Source organism: Tamandua tetradactyla, chromosome 4, assembly GCF_023851605.1.
Source record: "Tamandua tetradactyla isolate mTamTet1 chromosome 4, mTamTet1.pri, whole genome shotgun sequence".
Taxonomy (NCBI): Eukaryota; Metazoa; Chordata; class Mammalia; order Pilosa; family Myrmecophagidae; genus Tamandua; species Tamandua tetradactyla.
The window spans coordinates 62,577,140-62,601,077 of NC_135330.1; the positions used below are offsets into that span (position 1 = coordinate 62,577,140).

The 23,938-nt window shown below is 51.8% G+C and overlaps 2 protein-coding genes across 2 annotated transcripts in view; one reads left to right on the forward strand and one right to left on the reverse strand.

The window, feature by feature from the left end:
- Positions 1-23,543, forward strand: CNTN2 (contactin 2). Its single transcript, XM_077157536.1, has 22 exons — positions 1-120; positions 3,958-4,102; positions 4,222-4,397; positions 4,607-4,702; positions 5,103-5,312; positions 5,617-5,716; positions 6,906-7,081; positions 7,511-7,647; positions 8,158-8,287; positions 10,609-10,759; positions 10,882-11,009; positions 11,343-11,518; positions 11,872-11,992; positions 12,524-12,682; positions 13,179-13,328; positions 15,160-15,230; positions 15,553-15,787; positions 16,138-16,250; positions 17,415-17,601; positions 17,898-18,010; positions 18,486-18,654; positions 19,109-23,543. The coding sequence occupies exons 1-22, from the start codon at positions 51-53 to the stop codon at positions 19,216-19,218; spliced, it is 3,123 nt and encodes a 1,040-aa protein (XP_077013651.1). The 5' UTR covers positions 1-50; the 3' UTR covers positions 19,219-23,543.
- The window catches only part of TMEM81 (transmembrane protein 81), an 8,498-nt gene continuing 6,589 nt past the window's right edge, over positions 22,030-23,938 (reverse strand). Inside the window, exon 2 of the mRNA XM_077157535.1 lies at positions 22,030-22,088. The gene's annotated coding sequence lies outside the window, so the exon portion shown is untranslated. The remainder of the gene's footprint in view (positions 22,089-23,938) is intronic.

Sequence of the window (23,938 nt, forward strand, 5' to 3'; positions counted from 1 at the left end):
GGGCTGAGGCTCCTCTCCTCTGCTCCCCACCTCTGCCTAGGACACCCACCATGGGGACCCTCACCAGGAGGAAGCCACTCCTGATGCTGCTGCTGACTGCTGTGTCCTTGTTCTCTCCAGGTAAGAGGGATCCTCCAGGCTTGGAGGCCAGAAGGGATGATTATATCATCATATCATTGCTATTATTATACCATCGCTATTATTATTCATTGCTATTATTGTATCATCGCTATTATTATGGTGCTAATAACTGACTGCATTGCCATGGCACCTATATTTCTGAGCTATTTCCTGGCTCTTACCTTCCTTTGAGGTCAGGAGGAAAGGGATTGAGTCTTCCCCATATGAAAGATGAATGACCCAGAGAGGGAGAATGGCTTGCCTGGGTCACACGGCAGGGTTATGGCACAAGCAGTTCTCCAGACAACATCAGCCCAGAGGTGTAGCCTCTAAGACTGTGCTATCCAATACCCACGTGTGACATTTAAATATAAATTTAATTTAATTAAATTAAAAATTTAGTTCCTTATGTGGAAATCCTGTATTTTATGTGTGATTGTTCTGTAGGCTTACAACTTCACTAATAAAATTAACTCCTGAGTCACTCTAGCCACATTTCAAGTGTCCGGTGGCCATAATGGACAGCACTGATGAAAGAACATTTATAGCATCATGGAAAGTTCTTCTGGATGGTGCTGCTCTAGCATCCCCGACATGAGGAGACGGTGGGCCACAGGACTCTGAGGGTTCCTCAAGGCAATGTTCCTGCTTGGCAGTGGGAGATGGACTGGGGAAGGGGTGAGGCTGAGCTGGGAAGGCACCCTGGGCAGCCTGGTCCAGGGCCTCTGGTCGGGGCCCAAGCTGCGACGTGGAAGAGGATACCCCACCCCAGAAAGGACAGAGGTGCGTTCCCTCTCCCAGGGACAACTCGCTATGGGACCCGCATCATCTGAGGGGACGGCAGTCTCCAGGGTCGTTAGACTTAGATATAGGAGGCAATTGCCAAGGAACAGGGACCTGATCTGCAGCTTTTCATAGATTCCGAGAGAAACAGGAGTGGAAGCCCCCTCACCTGCTCCCACCCCTCCCAGGGAAGGTGTCTTGGCTCTTGACTTTCCTTGTTAATCTGCCCTGACAATGTGGTTTTGGATTGCCAGGGCCCAGTCCATGAGGATGAAAGGGCCCATAAACTAGGAAAGGTGGCGAGGATTCCTCTTCCACACTCTCCTCCCTCTGACGCCCTGCCCTGCATGGCTCCCTGTGACCGCATTTGAAAAAGCACAGCTGACAGACCAGCAATCAGGATCGAATCAGAGGGAAAGTGGAACGAGGACAGCAGGGAGGGGCTGGCGTTGCCTGGGAGTGTGCATGTGCGCGTGCGCGTGCGAGGGAAGGTACAGGTGGAGGTGAGTGTGTGTGCAGCTGGGACGGGAGGTGTGGGGTGCCCAAAGGTGTTTCTCGGATGCCTGAGAGGTGGAGGTGTGAGTGGGGCGCTCCATGGGGGCGGCGCTGCTTCCCGGAGGGTAAGGAATGCATTTAGGAGGCCCCGCAGGCCGCTACAATGGCTCACCCGCAGCTGCCCTTCGGAATAACCATGGGGCATTTTAAACATGTTTGAATTACTGGGTTTCACTCCTAAAGATTCTGACTCAGTACTTCTGAGATGGAGCAGGGCCTCTGCAAAGGGTAAACTGAGGTCAAGAATCACGGGCGTGTGGTTAGGACTGCTGGCGGGGGGCCGGATCGGTTAGGGTTCATATCCACCCACCCCACCCCGTCTGCTCTATTTTGCTCTGTGATCTGGGGCAGTTTATTGAACCTAAGTCTGAGTTTCCACATTAGTATAATACGAAAGGGGCAGCATTTATCTTGTAAAGTGCTTATGGGAAAGAAATAAGGAGTGCGATATCTGGTAAATAGTAAGCACTCAATCAATAACACCTCTTGTTATTACCATGAATGCATGGGTCTGTATAAATTAGTATGTGTGGATGTTTGTAGCAATATGTGCAGTGTTGTGTATGGAAAGGATGTGTATGTAAGTGTGTGTATCTTGTTATCCAAGTAGCATAGAGAGGTAGATGTGTGTGTGTATATGTGTGTGTGTGATGTGTGTGCGCATGTGAATGTGTGAGTGGGACGTTTGGAGGTGTGTGGACGTGGATATTTGGGTGAGGGTGTGCGTGTGCTGAGTGTAGAGTAGCCTTTTTCAGGAGGAAGCCCATCTTAGAGCATCAACGTGTCCCATGCCCACCCAGCCACCCACCTTCCTCAACCCAGCAGAGTTTCTGCAAGCTGCTATTGTACAGGGTGGCTCCCAGCAGCCTGGCTGCCTCCACAGCTCCTCCTGGCCCTCCCCTCCCAGCAGTCCCAGCTGGGCCTTGGGTCTCTACCCTCTGCCACCATCATTAACTTGGGATTAAGCTGGACTCTCCAGCAGAGATGACGCAGCAGTCAGCACCATCTCGGAGGCCTGGGGCAGCAGTGAGGGACAGTGGCTGGTGGTGGGCAGGGGGGTGGGGGTGCCTGCACCAGGCCATCTCTGGGAGCCCTGCCTCCTTCCTCATTCTGAGAGCTGCTTAGCAGCTGCCCCCACTCCCAAGGGGCCAGGGCTAGGCCTCAGCTGCAACATGGGGGGCTCATTCCCCACCCCGTGCATAGGGCTGACAGCTGGATGCTCTGGGAGCAGAGGCACTAATTAGATAATGGGGATCCCTCCTCCCTACCACTCAAGGAGGGGCCCACAATCAGCTAGACTGAGAGGTAGGAGCCAATTAGGGGTGACCTGGCTTCCTCCTGATGCCACAGCGGCCGAGTGAACCCAGCCCCACAAATCAGAAACAGAGCCTGCCCCCACCCTCACCCATGGAAAGGCTTGTATGAGACCCTACCCCTCTGTGCCTCTGCATCCCCCTGCCCAGCTATGGTAAGACAGGACAATGATACATGGAAAAGAGATGCCTGTCCCTGAGGCGGGCCACGCATGAAATCTCCAGTTGGGCATGAGATACCCATTTGTTCAGCAAATTCAGGAGATCTGAGGTGTAGGCCAGTCTGTGCATTGCGGCCAAGTCACTCCCTTTGCTGGGGCCTCCCTTCCTTGAATTGTCATACTGGGATTTTATAAAAATGCCCCCAGAGCAACCGCCCACCATCCACCCACTACAAGGCCTCCCTTTGTCCTCCACTCTGCACCCCACGCCCCACCCCCTCTCTCAGGTCCAACAGGCATTGGCTGAGCAATATCCTCTGTCACAGCATTTTTCTGGCTGGAGCCTCACATGTCCCCTAGGACTTCACAGGTGAAGGGGTTGAGGCTCAGAAGGGTTCTATAATGTGCCCAAAGTCACACTGCTGGCAAGAAGCCCGGCCAAGTCCCAGAGCCCAAGTGTTTTGGGTTGGGCACATTGTCCCAGAGGAGACATTAGGCTTTGGATTCTATCTCCTCCCTCCCCGCTCTCTGGCCTGGTGGCTTCAGGGCATCTTCCAAGCCCCATCTCAAACCCTACATCCTGAGGCTCTCCCCGCAACATCTTGGATCTGGACCTCAATTGCAGCATTCGCCACCTTGCACTGAGAGTTTTCTGACTCCCTCCCTGGACTACAAGCCCCTTGTCTTATTCATTTTTGTAAACTCAGTCTCTATCCCAGTACCAGGTAAACAGCAGGCGCACAATACCACTGAACTAACTTGACCACATGGGGCCTGCCCAGTCTATTTGCATTTTAATTTAATTAATTAAAATAAAATAAAACAAAGAATGCAGCTCCTCAGCTGCACTAACCACATTTGAAGTGTTTGATGGCCAGATGTGGCTAGTGGCTGTCATGTCGGACGGTGCAGAGCGTAGATCATTTCCATCATTGCAGAAAGTTCTGTTGGTCAGTATGGCCCTAGAGGCTGGGCTCCGGCCGGGCCCCAGATCCTGAAGCCTCCACTGTGTCTCCCATCTGCAGCTTGGAGCTCAGCTCAGACACCCCCGGCCACCTTTGGGCCTGTCTTTGAAGAGCAGCCCCTCGGCCTGCTATTCCCAGAGGAGTCCACAGAGGAGAAGGTGACGCTGGCATGCCGTGCCCGGGCCAGCCCACCTGCCACCTATAGGTGAGACCCCCGTGGTGGGTGCTGAGAGAGGGGCCTGGGTAGCCGTGAGGCTCTTTCTCACATCGCCTGGTGGCAGGGCCCAGCCAGGAAGGACTTAGCGTTGCTGCCTCCTGCTGCAGGTGGAAGATGAATGGCACCGAGATGAAGCTGGAACCAGGTTCCCGTCACCAGCTGGTGGGGGGAAACCTGGTCATCATGAACCCCTCCAAGGCACAGGATGCCGGCGCCTACCAGTGCCTGGCCTCCAACCCAGTGGGCACCGTGGTCAGCAGGGAGGCCATCCTGCGCTTTGGCTGTGAGAACTCTGGGGTGCCAGGTTGCTCTGGGGGTGGAGATGGGGGATCAAGGAAAAACTGTCCAGAAAGGACAGGTGACGCCCTCAAGCCAGGCTTCCCTGACCTCCCGAAATGTGCCCTGCTGGCTACTTTCCTATGGAAAATGGGTTGGGGACGGGTCTCCCAGGCTTGGAGGACAGTGCCTGAACCCCTGGCTCTCCCCCTACAGTTCTGCAGGAATTCTCCAAGGAGGAGCGAGACCCAGTGAAAACCCCCGAAGGCTGGGGGGTGATGTTGCCCTGTAATCCGCCTGCCCACTACCCAGGTGAGTCGGGACCCTGGAGTGGGTTAGAGGGCACAGGAAATTTCTCTAGACTCAGCAGAGGAGGGAGAGAATAAAAAGGGGTGAGTGATCCTTGCAATCCCTGATCCTGGAGTCCCCAGCTTTAAATGACTGCTGCATTTCCTTTGTGGGTCTCTCATTATTGAGATGTGTACACAGACCCCCTGCAGACTTGCAGATCCCTGGGGGCTCCATCAACTTGGAAGGTCCCTGAAGACTGGAACCAAGTCACATCTTCCCTCTGGGTCTCTCTGCGGCCGCAGCTCAGAGCACGGGGGCTCTGGGTTAGGCCCTCCATACTCCCACTGGCCTGTTGAGACCCACCCAGAGTTGTCCGCTTAGCCCATCACCTCCTGGTTTCCTCCAACTCCTCCTGTCCTAGGCTTGTCCTACCGCTGGCTCCTCAACGAATTCCCAAACTTCATCCCCACGGATGGGCGTCACTTCGTGTCCCAGACCACAGGGAACCTGTACATCGCCCGGACCAATGCCTCCGATCTGGGCAACTACTCTTGCCTGGCCACCAGCCACATGGACTTCTCCACCAAAAGTGTCTTCAGCAAGTTTGCTCAGCTCAACCTGGCTGCCGAAGGTCAGGGTGGATCCGGGCGGTTAGTGCGGGGAGGAGGGAGTGAGAGGTCCACAGCTTTGGGAAAAATTCTTAAGAGATTGTGAAGACCAGCTCACGGGGCACAGGGCCAGGGCCTCAGAGCCTTGAATTAATTACCATCCCCCAACACTCTGCCTCCTCAGACCCTTGTGCCAGGTCCCCAAAGGGAAAGGGAGTCTTCTGAGACCACCAGCTGCTAAGCTCTGAGTGGTGCTGAGATCCACAATGCAGGAGCACCTAACCTGAAGTCATTTGCATCTGATTTGCAAAATCCCTGTCTCCCCAGATACCCGGCTCTTTGCACCCAGCATCAAAGCCCGGTTCCCAGCAGAGACCTATGCGCTGGTGGGGCAGCAGGTCACCCTAGAGTGCTTCGCCTTTGGGAAGTGAGTGTTGGGAGAAGGGTGGGGTGGCCAGGTGCCCCCGGGAGAAGGCGGGCAGAGGCAGTTCTCAACTATCTCAGTGCCCCTTGCAAGGTCTGGCAGAGGGTAGCACCTGCACTCACTGGGCACTCTCTCCGGTCAGGCGTCGTGCTGGGGGCCATGCACCTAATGAATCACTCAGTCCTCCCAGCAACGCACCGCACGCTCAGACAGCTGAAGCCCTGTCGGTGTACAGACTCTAACCCAGCCTGCCTGGTCCAAATCCTAGCTTGCTAGCTGTGGGACTTTGGATGAACTACTTCACTTCTCTGTGCCTCAGTTTCCTTACTTATAAAATGATGATAATAGTAGTACCTACCTCATAGAGTTGTTACAGGATTGAATGAGTTTAGCACATATGTGAACTGCTTAGAACAGTGCCTGGTGTTTAGTGAGTGTTCCAAGAATGTTACTCTTTCAAAAATTACAATGGAAAGCATTTCATTCTTGTTTTCCCAAGAAGGGAGTCACTAAAATAGGGCTAAGCAAATAGGAGGTGCTTACTAAGTGTTTGTTGAATGATGAAAGAAGGTGATTTGTGCATTGGTTCCCTGTCCCTCAAGTATGTCTTGCCATTACCTGGGAAGCCCCGGGCTTGGTGGAAAGTTATTGGGCTTCCAGAAAATCCATACTGAAAGCTCATGGAAGGATACTCCAGGCCCGTCCTGGCACACAGGTTACCACTAACCAGGACTCCTCTGGAAAGCAGAGGCCAGGCCCTGGTGGGGAAGGGGCAGGAGGTCCTAAAGAGCCAAGTTACAGGCCACTGCCCGGGAGAGCAGACCCAGAAGAGGCACAGGGGTCAGTAGGGAGGGTAGACGGCAGCTTCAGAGTACAGGCCACCGAGTAGACCAGCGTCATTGGCTCCGCATTTGCTGTTGGGGAAAGGGGAGGGGAGCCCTGTAACCCTACTCTACCTGTGCACTGAGCCTGCCTGAGAGAAGAGTATGGAAACCAGCCAAGGGGCACCCTCCCTCCCTCTGGTCCTTCCCAGGCCAGGCTCCCTGTGCCCTCCTCCCCACCCCACCCCACCCCACCCCCACCGACCCAGCAGCTCAGGAGGCCCCTCTGAGAGTCTGGGCCCAAGGATGTACTGGAACAGGGGGAGTGTGCCCAGCTCAGCCCATCCCTGCTGACTTTGTCCCCCTGCCAGCCCTGTCCCCCGGATCAAGTGGCGCAAAGTGGACGGCTCCTTGTCCCCACAGTGGGCCACAGCCGAGCCCACCCTGCAGATCCCCAGCGTCAGCTTTGAGGACGAGGGCACCTATGAGTGTGAGGCGGAGAACTCCAAGGGCCGAGACACCGTCCAAGGCCGCATCATCGTGCAGGGTACAGAGCCGGGGTACCCTCTCCCCACGCCTTCACCCTTGTCCCGGAGGAAGCAGCGCCTACAGCCAGGGAGGGGACGGGCGAGCCCCTTGCTGCAGCTCTCTCGCCCTGGGGTTGCCCTGAGTATGGGGAACAGAAGAGATGAGTGCTGTAGTCAGCAGAGCTTCCGTAGGGCTTGCAGAAAGAGCACAGGGAAGGCTTTACGATGATTTAAGTCGGTAAAACAGCCACTAGCACAACCACAAGTTGCCAATTTCGTCCCGCCTGCTTCTTCCTTCCCCCTCCCTCCTTTGCCCTCGCCATCCGGGAGTGCCGATGGCGCCATCCGCTGTCTGATACAGGTACTGCAGCCCAGTAATTACACTCCCTGAATGAACGGGAGGCTCCTCCCAGCTCACCCCCAGCTTTCTGACCCTTCCTCCATCCCAGCTCGGCCTGAGTGGCTGAAGGTGATCTCAGACACGGAGGCCGACATCGGTTCTAACTTACGCTGGGGCTGCGCGGCGGCCGGCAAGCCCCGGCCCACGGTGCGCTGGCTGCGGAACGGGGAGTCTCTGGCCTCCCAGGTAGGAGACTGGGGCTTCCTCCCTCACACCACCTTCCTCTCTCAGCTGGTGTCCTCACCCCCTGCTGACCTTCCCCCACCCCACGCACACCACTCGCAGCTCCTCTGGGCAGTGAGGGTCCCAAAGGATGGTTCTAGGTGCTTCTTTCCGTCCCAGAGTCACAGGGCCGCAGACTGGTAAAAGAGGCCCAGAGGATAAAGAGTCCTGACTGGTAGGTCCAGACACCTGGGTCCAGTCACAAGCCAGGCACAAAACTCTGTGTGGTCCTGAGCGGGTCACCTTGCCCCTTTGGCTGCAGTCTCCCGAGTTGCAGGGAGGCCTGGGTGATTTCTGAGGTCTCCCATCCTGGGATTCCAGGCAGCTCTGGGGAAGGCCATGACATGTGAGCCCCATTTTCGACGGAGCCGGAGACTTAACAGTCTCCACTGTGCCCACCGTGTCGGCCTCTCCACCCTGTCCTCCTGTGGCTCTGATCCCCTGCCCTGCCCCGGGCTGGGCTCTTCTGCACAGAACCGGGTGGAGGTGTTGGCCGGGGACCTGCGGTTCTCCAAGCTGAGCCTGGAGGACTCGGGCATGTACCAGTGTGTGGCAGAGAACAAGCATGGCACCATCTATGCCAGCGCCGAGCTGGCTGTGCAAGGTAAAGGGCCCAGTGAGGCAGAGGATGTCCCTGAGGACACAGGGCCGGGGGTGGGGGGGGGGGAGCGGCGGGGCTCTAGGAGTCCCAAGTTGCAGCGCTGCCAGCTTTGTAAACACACACGCAGACACTGGCAGTTTTCCTTAGCTTTACAACAACTTCCAAAGGAACACTCAAGGACTTAAGAAAGGAGGTGAGACTAAATTGTGAGCTCTTGGAGGACAGTGTCTCTGACATATATAAACAAAGTAAATGTGTGTTGTAGTGAAAAATAGGTGGCAAAAGTCACTGAAAACCAAATCAGTTAGCTCTGTTTGAACCCTGCCTCTTCAGGTGTGTGACCTTTGGCAAGTTCCTTTTTGCATCTCAGTTTCTTGATTTATAAAATGTGGGACAGTAATAGACTTGACCCCATAGGGCTGCTGTAAAAATTAAATGCAATGATCTAGGTAAGGCATAAAGGACCTACTCATCCCATAACAGGAGCCCAATAAATGTCAGCTGGTACTAAGATTAGTTGTGTGTTAGTTTATTACTTGTGCTTACTGAGCCCACTTCATCAGATTGTAGTGAGGTTTAACTAAGCCTCATTCATTCATTCATTCAGCCAGTATTTATTCAACACCACCTAAGAGGTGCATAAAATGGATAAGGTCTCTGCCTTCAAGTATGTTATAAGCCAGTAGAGAGAGAGAAGGACAAATAACATCAAAATCAAATAATGAAAGGACCTAATCATAAGCACTGAAACAATAAAACCCTTGGAAAAAAAATATCACGGGGGACCCTCATAATCTTGGATTTAGTATTAATTTCTTAAATGTGACTCCAAAAGTATAAGCAACAAAACAAACAAACAAACAAAAAAACAGATAAAATAGACTTCATCAAAATTAAAAACTTTTGTATGTCAAAGGGCACTATCAAGAAAATGAAAAGACCCCCTAGAGAATGGGAGGAAATAATTATGAACCATTTATCCGATAAGGGATTAATATCCAAATATATAAAGTACTTCTACAACTCAACAACAAATAGACATTCCAATTAAAATATGGACAAAAGATGTGACTAGACACTACTATAAAGGAAATATACAAATGGTCAATAAGCACATCAAAAGATATTCAAAATGATTCGTTATCAGGGAAATGCAAATCTAAACCATGACGAGATACCATTTCATGCCCACTAGTAGGCTAAAGTAGGATGGCTATAATTTAAAAATCAGAAAATAATAAGTGTTGACAAGGATGCAAAGAAATCGGAATCCTCATGCATTGCTGGCAACCCTATAGAAGGGTGCAGCTGCTGTGGAAAACAGTTGGTGACTCCTCAGGTAATTGAAAACAGAGTTACCATATGGCCTGGTAATCCTACTTGTTGGTAATACCCCAATTAATAAAAAGCAGGAACTCAAACAGATATTTGTACACCAATTTCCATAGCAGCATTATTCACAATAGCTAAAAGGTGGAAACCACCCAAGTATCCACCCACAAATGTAGTACCTACACACAACGGAATATTATTCGGCCGTAAAAACAAATGAAGTTCTATTGCCTGCTTGAAGACATCATGTTGAGTAAAATAAGTCAGACACACACACACTAAACAAATATTGTAGGATCTTGCCTAAATGAGATACGTAGAAGAAGAAACCTTCATAGAGACAGGCAGTGTACCCCATGGGTGGGAGCAGGGAGTGGGGAGCAAGGAAGAAGGAGTTATGGTTTAATGGGTGAGTAGTTTCTGTTCAGGGTGATGAAGAAGGAAGGATAATGGATGTCGGTGATTGTAACACAATATTATGAACACAAGACTACTGAATTGTCCACTTGAATGTGGTAAAAATGGGAAATTTTGTGTTCTAGATCATAACACAATAAAAAGTCAATAAAAATAAAATAACTAAATAAGATAATTTCCGACAGCCATAAGAAAACACAACATAAGGAAAATACAGTGGAATAAAAAGGTTATGGTGGCCAGTCAGGTGGGATGGTCAGGCAGGCCTGTCTGAGGAAGTTACCTTTGGGGTTTGGCCTAAGTGTTAAGAAGGAGCCAGGTAGCTATATGAAGATCTGTGGGATTTCCAGGCAAAATGTACAGTAAGTGCAAAGGTCCTGAGGCAGGCAAGGGGAGTGGTGAGAATGGACTGGGTTGTGGGTGTATTTTGGAAGAGGTGCTGCTTCGATTCCCTCATGGATTGGTCACAGAGGGTATGGAAAGTGCTCAGCATATTGCCAGGTAAAGTGCCCAATCAAGGGTGCCTGGAACAATTATTCCCCCGGTGACTGTGTGGCTCTCCCATTTGCTTCCAGCACTGCCCCCTGATTTCAGGCTGAATCCTGTGAGACGTTTGATCCCGGCCGCCCGGGGCGGAGAGATTGTAATCCCCTGCCAGCCCCGGGCAGCCCCAAAGGCCACTGTGCTCTGGAGCAAAGGCACTGAAATTTTGATCAATGGCAGCAGGTAGAGCCCCCACCCCACCCTGAGCAATTTCTGCTCCCCTCCTTGCTCCCTGGAGTCAAGTTCCCTTCCTGTGACTGCAGTGTGTCCCCGGGTTGGCCAGATCTGCTTTGTCCTTGCTACAGAGTGACTGTAACTCCAGATGGCACATTGATCATAAGAAACATCAGTCGTTCAGATGAAGGCAAATACACCTGCTTTGCTGAGAATTTCATGGGCAAAGCCAATAGCACTGGCATCCTATCTGTGCGAGGTAAGGGCTGTGGGCTGGCCGAGGTCAGCTGGTTCAGCTACCACTGGTGCCATCTCTCCTCGTCCCCCAGCTCTCAGGTCCCCATCTTCCTCCTAGTTTGGTTTTAAGGCTACCCCAGGATTCAGTTTTGCTTGGGACCACCCCCCCATCCACCATCCAGAACCCAGCCCTCTCCTACACACCCAGGGGGCTGCTGAGAGGTCAAGATACTTGTCCACCATGCTGCCTCTGCCTGCTTCCGGGTCTCAGAACCAAAACCCTCACACTGCCCTTCTGCCCCTCCTTGGGCTGTGTTCTCCTCCACCCACCCAGGGACCTTGTCTTCCTTGGCAGATGCAACCAAGATCACCCTAGCTCCCTCGAGTGCTGACATCAACTTGGGTGATAACCTGACCCTGCAGTGTCATGCCTCCCATGACCCCACCATGGACCTCACCTTCACCTGGACCCTGGATGACTTCCCCATTGACTTCGACAAGCCTGGGGGTCACTACCGGAGAGCCAGTGTGGTGAGGCCTGAAGCCAGATCCCCCAGGACAAACCTAGAATTTAGGCCACCCAGCAGGGCTTACCCCTTACTCCTGATGTTGCTATCCTGCTCCTCAAAGCGGATGACATTATGAACTTGGACTAGTATGGGCTGGCTTCCAGAACCAGCTTTGTTGTTTAGTCCCCAGTGGTACTAAGTGGAAAGCAGCTGATTCTTCTCATTGAACAGACACAGGAAACCTGAGATGCAGAGGGGTCCGTGGACATACTGGGGCAGGGGCCTCCTGAGCTCTGCCTTGTGTCTCATGGCCCATGCACTAGCCAAGGCTGCTTCCTCTGACGTGCCTCCCTCCTTGCTGTCCCCCACGTGCAGAAGGAGACAGTTGGGGATTTGACCATCCTGAATGCCCAGCTGCGCCATGGCGGAAAGTACGCATGTGTGGCCCAGACGGTGGTTGACAGTGCTTCCAAGGAGGCCACAGTCCTGGTCCGAGGTGATGGGGTTTCCCACCCTCCCTCCCCCCTTCCCTGTCCCTCCACTCCCCACTTCCCTTAGAGGACCAGTTGGGTTATCCTGACCTTCCTCCACCCTCTCCTCCCCATTGCAAGCTGTTGAGACACAGGGCTTCTGGCAGAAATCTCCTGAGTTGAATATATACTTGTGGTTCTTCATGAGTCTTAAGGGAATAGAATAGTCTTCCAAAGTTGTCCCCAAGACTGGAGTACTTTGCTGAGATCGATTTTAAAAACCACTACTGAGAAGTCTGTACACATCTCCACGTGACAGCCTCTCTGACCCCCTCCAGCCTTGAGGCCAGGGATCTGAACACATGGCTCCAGCCACACAGCCCAGCGTCCCCACCCACCACGGTCGCCATTCCTTGTCCTCCCACCTGGGTGTGTGTTCCCTACACCCTCTACTGGCCCTCAAGAAACTGCACTAGCCCAAGAAGGGCCTGGAGCGGATGGGCTCGAATTTGAATCTGCCCGATTCTGACCCACTGTGGTCGGACCTCTTGGCGCAGGTCCACCAGGTCCCCCGGGAGGTGTGGTGGTGAGGGACATCGGCAACACGACTGTCCAGCTCAGCTGGAGCCGTGGCTTTGACAACCACAGCCCCATTGCCAAGTACACCCTGCAAGCTCGCACACCCCCTGCAGGAAAGTGGAAGCAGGTTCGGACCAGTAAGTGAGGCCTCACCCCTGGTCTGTACTGAGAGGGCCTGGCTGGTTTAGGAGGAAGGAGGGAGGGCAGGGGCTGAGCCTGAAGTGTCAAAGGGCAAGCTTAGGCCCTCGCCTGCAGGGAGCTCCCAGGCGAGCAGAGGAGATAGCCACACAAACAGCAGGAGAGTTAGGAGAGAGTTGGAGGAGGAGGCTCTCACTCTGCCCTTGAAGGACTACTGCAGAGGCAATGAAAATATTTGGGGATGGGGGTGGATTCGATTGGGGGGAGGGCAAGTGGGCACAGCATTAGCAAAGGATCCATAGCAGGAGGACTAGGGGTCTAGACCTCTAGTTTTTCAATCATTGCTGAAATGGGCATTAAGCACTTACTATATGGCACACCCCATGATGAGACTGTATAAGTAGGCGAATTGGCCCAGTCCCTGCCCTCTCCATCCAGACCAATAGGCAACTGCACTGAGCCTCACTAAAGCCCTGCCTCCCTGCTGCCTTGCAGAGCCAGCCAACATCGAGGGCAATGCCGAGACCGCCCAGGTGCTGGGCCTCACACCCTGGCTCGACTACGAATTCCGGGTTTTGGCCAGCAACATCCTGGGCACAGGGGAGCCCAGTGGGCCCTCCAGCAAAATCCGGACCAAGGAAGCAGGTCAGAGTCCCGGGTCTCCCAAAGAGAGCAAAGGTCAGGGCAGAGACCCTGGCCCTCCTTAAACGGAGTTCCGAGCCAGCATCAAATACTCTGAGTTCCAACCCTGCTCTCTGGGCAACAACACAGGTGGGAGAGGAAGGCCTGGTCAGGGCCAGAGCTGCTACATTGCACTTGGTAAGCCGTGGCCCAGAGTGCACTGTACATCTAGTCCAAACCCCTCATTTTAAAAAATGGATGAACCTTACAACTGCATGTGAAAATAAAAAGTGTAAATTTTTTAAAGAATGGAAAAAACAAGGTTTGGAGAAGAAAAGACTCACATTGGCAGGGCCTGGATATTTATTCAGGACCATGGGTGATAGTGCACGGATGTTCCCTGTGGAAAGGCTTGAGCAACAGAAATCAGTTAATGAGGAAGAAATGTGTGTGTGTGTGTGTGTGTGTGTTGCACGGGGCTAGGGGAGTAGTCAGTGTCTCCAAACCCTGCTTTACATGGTTTCTTTGGGAGCAGGAGGAATGCATAGTCTGCCCACAACCCTCAGCAAAAGACATATGGGTGCCGGAACCTGAGTGAGGAAGGAAGAGGAAAGAGCCCAGGAGAGAGGGGGCAGGCCCTGGTCAGCAACCGCTGAGAGACTGCTCTGAAACCCTCTCATTTGACTCCCTCCCAGTCATCTGCTGGGAAAGGCCTGGCCAGGAGCCTGCCTCCCCTCACCCCACCCACCCAGACCTGTCCCACTGTCCTCGGTCAGTGGGTGTGCAGTGAGGGTGCCTTCAACTTGTTTTCCTAAGTGCTCCAGGCTACTCTCCAGGCTCTTTCTGGAATCACTTATTTTCAGCTTAGTAACTCTTCCGAATAAGGAATTCTAGAAGTACTTTCTTTGATTGATCTTGAACTTCTTTGTGAGTCAGATGTGGGATGAGCAGAGGTCTCCTTCATTCCAGTATCCCAGTTTTTGATGCAGAGGAAAGATGATGATGGGCTTTGAAATCAGAAGAGCTCACTTCAAATTGTGCCACTTAGCTGTGTGACCTTAGACAAGTCACTTAACTGCTCTGGACTTCAGTATTCCATCCACCTCACAGGATCAAACGGGCAATGTGTTTTAGTGCCTCTTGCAAATTGCAAAGCCCTAAACCTTTTACCAAGTGAAAAGTCTCCAAATGTTGGATTCTCTGCAGAAATATTTTGACCCCTAGCCACCTACTGCCTGCCGAGCTGTGTGAGCTGATAAAATATATTTTAGTTTTAAAATCAGCCTTGTTTAATATTAGAGACATTAAATTTTATTTGGAAATTAAATCTGCCATGAAAAGGAAAAAAAAATAATTAAGTGTTCTGGGATCCCAAAGAAATGTTTTTTTGTAATTATTGTTTTTTATTTGATTTTGCATTAACTGTAGTTCTGGATTATTTATTCCTCATCCTTTAAGCAAATTGGAGTTGGCCTCCATTGTTTAGTTTAACCTGGTAGGAGTGAGGAGGAAAAATTGTTTTGGAGCATCTACTATATGCAAGCCACTATTTTAATGTTACTCTTGCTACAGCAAGAGAAATATTATTATCCTCATTCTATGGAAAGGGGAAGCAGAATCTCAAAGAGGTTAAGTAATTTGCCCAGGGTAACACAGCTCGTAAGTGGCAGAGCTGGAATTTGATCCCAAGTCTGTCTGACTCCAGAGGCCATATCTACAGGAAGAGTTGGCAGGCAACACTGGGGTCTATTTTAAGGGGTGTTCCAGTCCTAGGACATACAAGGCACAGGCTCTGGGCTTTTGTTTCCTCGCTGCTCATTAACAAACCAAGTCTGTGTCCTTTGGCACTTGACAGCCCCTTCCGTGGCTCCCTCGGGACTCAGCGGAGGAGGTGGCGCCCCTGGAGAACTCATCATCAACTGGACAGTAAGCGGACAGGGACAGAAGCAGGAATGTGCCTCCGGTTCTCTGGGGGGACAGATCCTGCCATTTCCCTCATCCCTCTCTGGTTTGAACAGAGCACAGAAAGGTCAGAGCTCCTGCACATACCGACTCAAGAGCAGGCCACTTCCTCTTCCCCTCCCCTTGCACCTGCTTCTCCCCCACAGGAATAGCCCCTCCGGAATCAAAGCCTCTGCAGGCACAGGAATCCCAGGGCTGCCCCTCTTGGTGAAGGCTGGGTGGGGCCAGAGGTAGACTGGGAGACTCGCCCGCGGGCCCCTGCCCACGCCACACTCTTGTCCTTCAGCCCGTGTCACGGGAGTACCAGAACGGAGATGGCTTCGGCTACCTGCTGTCCTTCCGCAGGCAGGGCAGCGCCCGCTGGCAGACTGCCCAGGTGTCTGGCGCCGACGCCCTGCACTTCGTCTACAGCAACGAGAGCATCCGGCCCTATACGCCCTTTGAGGTCAAGATCCGCAGCTACAACCGCCGCGGGGAGGGGCCCGAGAGCCTCACTGCGCTCGTGTACTCAGCCGAGGAAGGTGGGGTGTCCCTGGACACCCTCTCCCTGCTCCATTTCCACAGGGTGGGGATGGAGGAGAATGCCACTGCCACCTCTGGCTCAATCTGATATTAGGAGGTGAAGAGGACACCTGAGCCTGACTTCTGGCTGCTTTGTCATCTTGCCTCCCCCACTCAGGCCTGGGAGGAGGGTGGGCGCTCCCTGGGGAGGGCGGACAGTCAGAGAAGTGGGGGTGCCCTCTTGACCTTCATTCTGGGTCCTGGGCTCTCTCCTCTAAAATCCTTAGCAAGGGCAGCCCCAGACTGGGGGCTACTTCATAGGATATAGGGTGGCCCTGGGGATGCAAACCCATTCGGTATCCATTCCCAGAGCCCAGGGTGGCCCCCATCAAGGTCTGGGCCAAGGGGGTCTCATCCTCAGAGATGAATGTGACGTGGGAACCGGTGCAGCAGGACATGAGTGGCGTCCTCCTGGGGTATGAGGTGAGTACTAACCTGGGGGCCTGGCAACAGGAGGAAGGGGTGTTGGGGCTTTGAGACTAAGCAGGGAGACCTCGCAGCTCAGGATCCCTCCCTCAAATTCATTTCTCCTGGTGTCACTCATTCACTGACTTGGCAAATAAAGTGAGAACCCAATCTATGCAAATACGACTAAGACCCCTCTGTTGACCACCACTGGGGAAGGGTGACTTGTTTTCAGCCACACGGGGAATGCTTGGCCTGAAGCCAGCACTGGAAGCTGTGGGAGCCCAGGGGAGAAGGAGGAGGTTCTGGAAAGGAGCCTGGCTCGCCCCTTCTATGCCAGAGCCAATTCAGCCTGGCACCACCTGCTCTCACCGACAACAGTGCAGCCTCCCCTGTGTACCTTTTGATCCTCTTATCCCTGGGTAACTCTGGGCCCAGCAGTCTCCAGCTTAAGCCTTGAGGCATTGATCATTCCACACAAGGGTATTTGGGGGAGTACATGGAGAGCACACGAGAGCAAGAGGGAGAGAAAGGGGGAAAAAAAAGCAACATATGTCATTGTCTAAGGAAGACTCATCAGGTTGGGCATATGAGCGACATTGTAAATTCCATTCCAGAAGAGTCACCTCTGGATTTAGCACAATAATGTAGGCAAGCCACAGTGAGGAAATAATTCCAAACTCTGCCCTTGATTTGAAAAAATGTATATATATGTTTAGTGTATCTTAGTATTACAACTACTATTAAAATAGGTTTATATTTATTGAGAAGCCTCCATGATCTTGCTGGAGGGTCAGGAGGCTCCTTTGCAAGTACAAATAGACATTTCCTATCCCTTAGAGCAGAATCCCATGGTGGCCCCTGATTTAATTAATTGGGGTTGAGTTCCAGCAGGCCATTGTAGGGGTGAGCCTGTACCCACCCCTTGCACATCACCCACCCATCCAATCATTCAGGGCATACATTGGTTCCTGCCTTTGGGCTGTGCTCTGCTAGGCACTGAGAAGACAGCACTGAACACCACCAACTTGTGCCTGCTCCTTGGAGCTTGTAGTCGTGAATCCCAGTGCTGAGCTTTGAGACTGAATCCCATGGACCTGAGTGAGGAGAGGAAGAACAGTATATAGGGGTCCAGAGTCCTGGGCTTGATCACAGACCCTAGGGTACCCCTGGCCCCTGCAGATCCGCTACTGGAAAGTGGGGGACAAGGAAGCAGCTGCTGACCGAGTAAGGACGGCAGGGCTAGACACCACTGCCCGAGTCACCAGCCTGCACCCCAACACCAAGTACCACGTGACTGTGCGAGCCTACAACCGGGCCGGTACCGGGCCTGCCAGCACCCCCGCCAATGCCACAACCATGAAGCCTCGTGAGTTCTTCCACCTGGGGCGGGGGTATTTATGGGGATGGGATGCCTCTAGGATCACTCTTTCCCCAGGGATAAGGCAGGTCCCGGCAGCGAGCCTAATGAAAATAAGGGAGTGGAACTCGTGGCCTCCGAAGCACCTCTGTTCTCCAACCATTGGATTCTCATGGTGTTTGTTGCTTAGACAATGGTGACAGAATTTTTTGAGTGTAACTGCTATAGACATCCAGAAAAGCCTGGCTAAAGGGGATGGGGTGGAGCAGGGTAACAGAAGTCTCCCAACTTTCTCTGCCTGGCAGCTCCACAGCGACCTCCTGGCAACATCTCCTGGACTTTCTCCAGCTCCAGTCTTAGCATTAAGTGGGACCCTGTGGTTCCTCTCCGAAATGAGTCTGCAGTTACAGGCTATAAGGTAAGGAAGGGGTCAATCAGGCATCAGATGGTGAGAAACAGCTCATCTGCATTTCCAGTAAACACAAGGGAGCTGTAATTTATAACAAGAGGGATCTGTGTTAGACATAAGCAGAGATTCTGTGATGGTGAGAGACACAAAATACGTGAATGATTCTCCGTAGCGTATAGCAGAGGTTATCAGAAAGGAGGCGGATGGTTTCACTGTGGAGAGGTAGGGGCTCATAAACGCAGTGAGGGACTGGGTGAAACCTAGAGGTCCTTTAAGTCTAAGATGTCTGCAGAACCAGTTTAACTGCTTTCAAGGTTTCCTCCCACCAATGGGGAGCTTGTTCAAGAACCTAGTCCTGCTCGGTTGATGGTAAAAAATGGAGGGCCCGGAAACATCGGGTTCCTCCCAGGTACAAGAGCTGTGGAAGAGAGAAGGATCAGTCCTGGGGTGAATCAACTGTACCTGGCAAACTCCTTTCCTGCAGATGCTATACCAGAATGACTTGCACCCAACTCCCACGCTCCACCTCACCAGCAAGAATTGGATAGAAATTGCAGTACCTGAGGACATCGGCCATGCCCTGGTGCAGATTCGGACCACAGGTCCCGGAGGGGATGGAATTCCAGCAGAAGTCCACATCGTGAGGAATGGAGGTGCTGCCTCTCCCCCCTCTCCCTCACCTTATCTCCCCAGAATACCGGGATCCATCCAGATACATGATGAAGGCATCATTCCCACCCAAACCAACTCCAACCAGACCCCAAGGGAAAAGGGGAAGACAGGCAGGGACCAAATGCACACCAGGCCTGGAAGTACCCTTGCCCTCCTTGTCCACACCCAAAGCATCCTTGAGGGCCAGGGAAGTGGTGTGGTTCTTTGACCAGGTACAAGGAATGCTCAAGATCAGCAAAGACCAAGAAACGCTTTAGAATTAGGGCTGAGAATGCCACCCAGCCACCCACACTCCCAGCCCTGAACATATTCTGATTATAAAGCTGGACCTCTATGAATCCTCTCAGGAAATGTCCTGATCCTAGCTAGAGGGTGGGCCTAGCTGGGGTGGTCCCTTTCCCAGCTGACTCACACCCCACATTCTGCTGCTTTCAGGCACAAGCATGATGGTGGAGAACCTAGCAGTCTGTCCAACCGCACATCCTGGCTCCCTCCTCTCCTACTCCATGGTGGTACTGCTCGTCATAGGCTGCCTGGAGCTCTGATCTGGGTCCCTTCCCTCTCTGCCAGAGTTGGACACCCACCTCCGATGGACACAGCTAGCTGGTCCCCACACTGTGCCCAAGAGTGGTTGGTTTGAAACAACTAATTTAAACAGTGTCCTTTTTGTAGGAGGTAGGATATTTCATATTCTGCCACAGGATAGAACCCATGCAAGGATTTTTTTCTTTAAATCAAGAGGCATAAGGCAGTAACTTCCATGAGAATACTGAACTCAACGCCAGGGCCTTCTAGGGTGCCTGGATTGAAGGAACAGACTCATGGGAAGAAGATTTCTAAACATGTATCTTTGAATCAGCAGAGGTAGTACTGTGGGATCGCATTGGGATCCTGCCCCTCAGAGTAGAGTCCTGGGCCCAACGGAAATGCTGGATATGTACAGGCTGAAGAAGCTGGATGAAGTGCAACCATTAACAAGCCTCAGTCTCAACAGAGGGCCAGCCTGGGACCAAGGACTCTCCTACTTGCACCTTTTGAGGAGTGGCACGACTAGATCCTGACATTATCCTTCACAACTCCCTGGAGGCCCCTACCACCTTCCCAGGCTGCTGAGAACCAGTGCCCTGAAGCCTGAGGCCAGAAGCCTGCACCCCCTCAACTGTGGAGGGGTGATACTCCAGACTGGTGGTGGCCAAAAGGATTGAGAGAGGCTGGGACACCTGGTAGAAAGGGGCACTAGCCTTGGCCTGAGGCAGTCACAATCCAGGTGGTGACCCTCCCAGCCAACACTGCCAACCTGACCCTGTCACCCCAAGTGACAGAAGCCACTACAGGTGGCTGGCCAACTAAAGGGCTCTGTCTTGGGGAGGTCTCCCACTCTGCCAAGGCCTATCCTGCACTGTCCCTCTCAGGGCTTGGGCAGCAAGTAGAGGAGGTTCTGGGGACACCCTGTTGTGTTCCCCACCCTCTTCTTCAATTCTGCCTGTGGAACCTGTGGACTCCTGCAGGCCCCAGGACTCCACTCTCCCTACTGACTCACTCAAGTCTGGGAGAATAATGGGTGCATTCGTTGTATCCTGAAATGGGAGTCTTCTTGATAGGCCAGGGGATACATGTGGCCCTCTCTGTTCCCCAGGGACCACCTGGCATTCCCCAGGCTGCCTCAGACTGTCTTTTGACAGGGACAGCCCTTTGCATTTCCCCATAAGAAAAAGGGGTTAATAAATGGGACGCCATATCTTGAGCTGCAGGCATACTACCAGTCATAGAATGTCAGAGCTAAAAGAGACCTTAGAGCTCAACTCACCCAAGCCCCTCATTTCACAGATACGGAAACTGAGGTCCAGAGCGGGTTAAGGACTTCCCAAGGCCACAGAGACTTTAAGTGATGGTTCTGGGATAAGAATTCACGTTTCCTACCTTCTTATTAAAGGCTCTTTGCCTGTCTATCCAGAAGGAGGCAGAAGCTGCTCTTGATTAGGCAGTGCTCACTGGCTATGTACTGGTGAAGAATGTGGTCAGGGCAGTGGGGCATGAAAATTCTGCTTTGAGGTATTCGGGTTGGTGATCATGGGGATTGGCAGTGGTTGGGTCCCAGCCCAAGACGTGGGCAGATTTCAGGAGACATGCTATCCTTCTCTGCCTGAGTCCAGCTTTTGCTGTGACCTCAATATGCAGTGCTGGCTTGAAGACCCTTGTCCCCTTTACCCCAGCTCCAAAAAAAAAAGAGGCCAAAGCAAGGACAGGGATCTCCCAATCCAGGCAGCAGTGGCAGCATAGCCAGGAAATTCCGAAGCCTAGGCCCTGACTGGTGGCACTTATGGGGTGGCAGAACAGCATCTCGTAGGGCCTGTACCCTCTGAGGCTCGCTGAGCCTGTTTTCTGTAGTTTACAGTTAGAGCTCTATTTTGTTACGGTTTTTTAAACTTTTAGATCCTGCTCCATTTTTCTGGGCAGGTTTATGTTCATGTTTACCCACTACAATCTTTTAAAAATGTATGCTCACGTCACTTCTCCCTGCTGGCATCTATATCCCCCACCCCTCCAAGCCCAAGACTGCTTCGTTGCAGCCAGTCCCATCAAATCCTCCTTACCTGCTCCCCTTTCCTCACATGCAAGGTGCTGAGGTTCAGTCACGTGACCATTCTCCCACTAACGGGACTCCAAACTCGGCCCAGCATCCTTCTTGGTTCCTCAACTGGCTACAACTTGGCCTGTGCCCAGCTCTCCATCAGAAAAGGGCTAATGGGAGAAAGATGTGTCCTTCTTCCAAGGTTCAGCTGGTTCTTGCCTCACTGCTTAGGGCTGCAGCACAGGAAGCAACGGCATGAGTGTCTAGGTGCTGGGTCAAGGGGGATGAGCTGGTTTGGCACAGGACCCGACCCAGTACAGCTGGAGGCTATAGCCCTTAAGCTTGCTTAAAACGAACAAAACACAATGCTCAAAAGTAAGTATCCTAGCTCTGATGAGGTCCAATGGAATGGGGGAGGAAGGCAAACCTTCTGGGAAAACCAGAGATATTTAATTTGGAAAACTAAGCCCCAGGAAAATGGAACCATTGTGCAGGGGAATTTGGGTGGACATAGATCTATACCAAAAGAGATGATACCCCAACACACGATTTCAGTTCAATTGCTGATAAAAGTTTAATCAGGTAATAGGTGACTTGAGGATATGCAAGCTTTTAAAACAGAATAGCTTCTTGTTAGGATGGCTTGTACATGAGCTTGCTTGGAGGTAGAAGATAAGATTAAATGGCTTTCCAGAGTTCCTGCCCAAGGGTCCTCTGATTTTCTTCTCTGCTCAGATGGGCTGGGGGAGTCGAATGTAGTTCCTTCCAGTTGTGGTAACCCTATTCTGGATTCTCTGTTCTGGATACTCACATGCCAAGCTGTTTTTTCCCCAGCATTTGCAGCTCCACAGGAAGAGGCAAGGGGGAAAAACACAAAGAAGTACTTTACCACCCAGCTTAGTGGCCATTAAGTGCCTTGAGGACTAGGGACAGATACAGCCTCTTCAGGGCAGGGAGACAAAGAGGTCTCCAATCTGTGTGCTTTTTGGGCTCAACCTACAGGGCCCTCTACTACCTGCCTTGGTTACTTGGTCCTTGTTGCTCTAACTGTTCACATGTGCATTCCCATTCTCAGAGGGGGGGCAGCTCTCTGAGTTTTGGGACCCAACAAGGTGTTATTCTACTTTCATTCAGGTTATCAAATGATTATAGATGGTGCCAGGTAATGGGTCATGAGCAGGTGGTCTTTTCTTCTCTCCATAAAAGTAATAACAGGAAAGACTATGATTTGGTATCAGAAGAAACTTCTGCAATGAGACCCTAGAATAAGGAAGAAGCTTCCTTCTTCTTTTTAGGGACCTTTGAAGAATTTTGGTCAGAGGTCTAGGTTAGATGAAGTCATGATTGGAAGGGTGGGGAGATGCCCTAAGTGTCCTTCCAGAGATAAGATTCCTAGAATCAAAAGGTGTTCAGCACAGGAAGAGCCTGGGAGATCATATCTGCTACAGCCCCTGCCTTGTCGGGAAAGTGGCTGAGGGACACACAGCCACTTACTTCTTTTTAATTAATTAATTCTCATTAATACTCAGTACTGTTCCTAATATACACTGCCTCTTGGCAGTCCTGACAGCCACCTAACCTGTCCCTGACTGCAAGAGCCCAAAACAGTTAAGATTTTTAGTCCCTGTATTCTCTTCCCCAGCTGCAAAAGAAATCTTTTTTCTCTTCCTGGCCTCAGGTGACTGCCAGTTGTGCTCCTCATGTCAGAGGGATGACAGTACCCTTACATCTGTGTCCACTAGATCAGGTCTGATGCCCTGTTTCCCTGGGTCAGACCTAAACTGAGCTTCACCTTGGGTACAAGAGGTTGCCAAAGAGCTTCTGGAGTGGCATGAGAGGGATTAGATGGTCCTTTTCCAAGGGATCTTAAAGAACTCCATGGAAAAAAGTATCTGGTAGTTGAAAGGGTACCCCATGGCCTTGAACATATGGTCCTAAGGCTTTGGGAAGGCTGGACAGTAAAGGGAAAATGGAAATGGAAAATGAGTCAGATAACTTTGCTTGCAGCCCTAGAAGGCCTTGGGGTATAAGGCACTTAATGCCCTTGGATGGGGTTCATCCTTTCTTGACCCCCAGAACCCTCCAGCTTACCCATTCCAACTAAGACCCACACAGCTCAGAGCTTATGGCTGGGCAAAAGCTAGGGCACCACTGGACCAATGACTACTCAGTTTTTGTTAAAATGGAACTACTCCCTTTTAGTGTCCTATTGTTAGTCTCTTGTACTTCTTGTAATGGTAGTTATTTATTGACTCTTGTAGCAGGCAATTCTTAAATAAAGATGGATTCTCAACCAAACAGCTGGCACAAGCTGTGGGTGTTTTTACCTTCAGGCTTTAGCACACCTCTTTGGTCCTGTTCTTCTACTTCAGAGGCTCTTCCCCAATATTTTTAATCCCTCACACTGTCAACTCTAAGGAAATTACAATATACAGCCATATTGCTTCATTCAGTCTTAGGAGACAAAAATTAGGCCAAGACACTTTAAGGCAGGCCTAAGCAGAACCTACAGAAGTATTTTTCTGGACTGGGTGGGCGTTACCTAACATTATGGCAGAATACAATGCTTGTATGATGGTACTGATTCCAGGTTCCCTGATTATTTTTTAAGACATTTAAGGTGTTGATGCAATAGTCCCAAAGGGACATTTTCCCCCTGCAAAGACACAGTGACCCCACCTCCCCCCACCTGC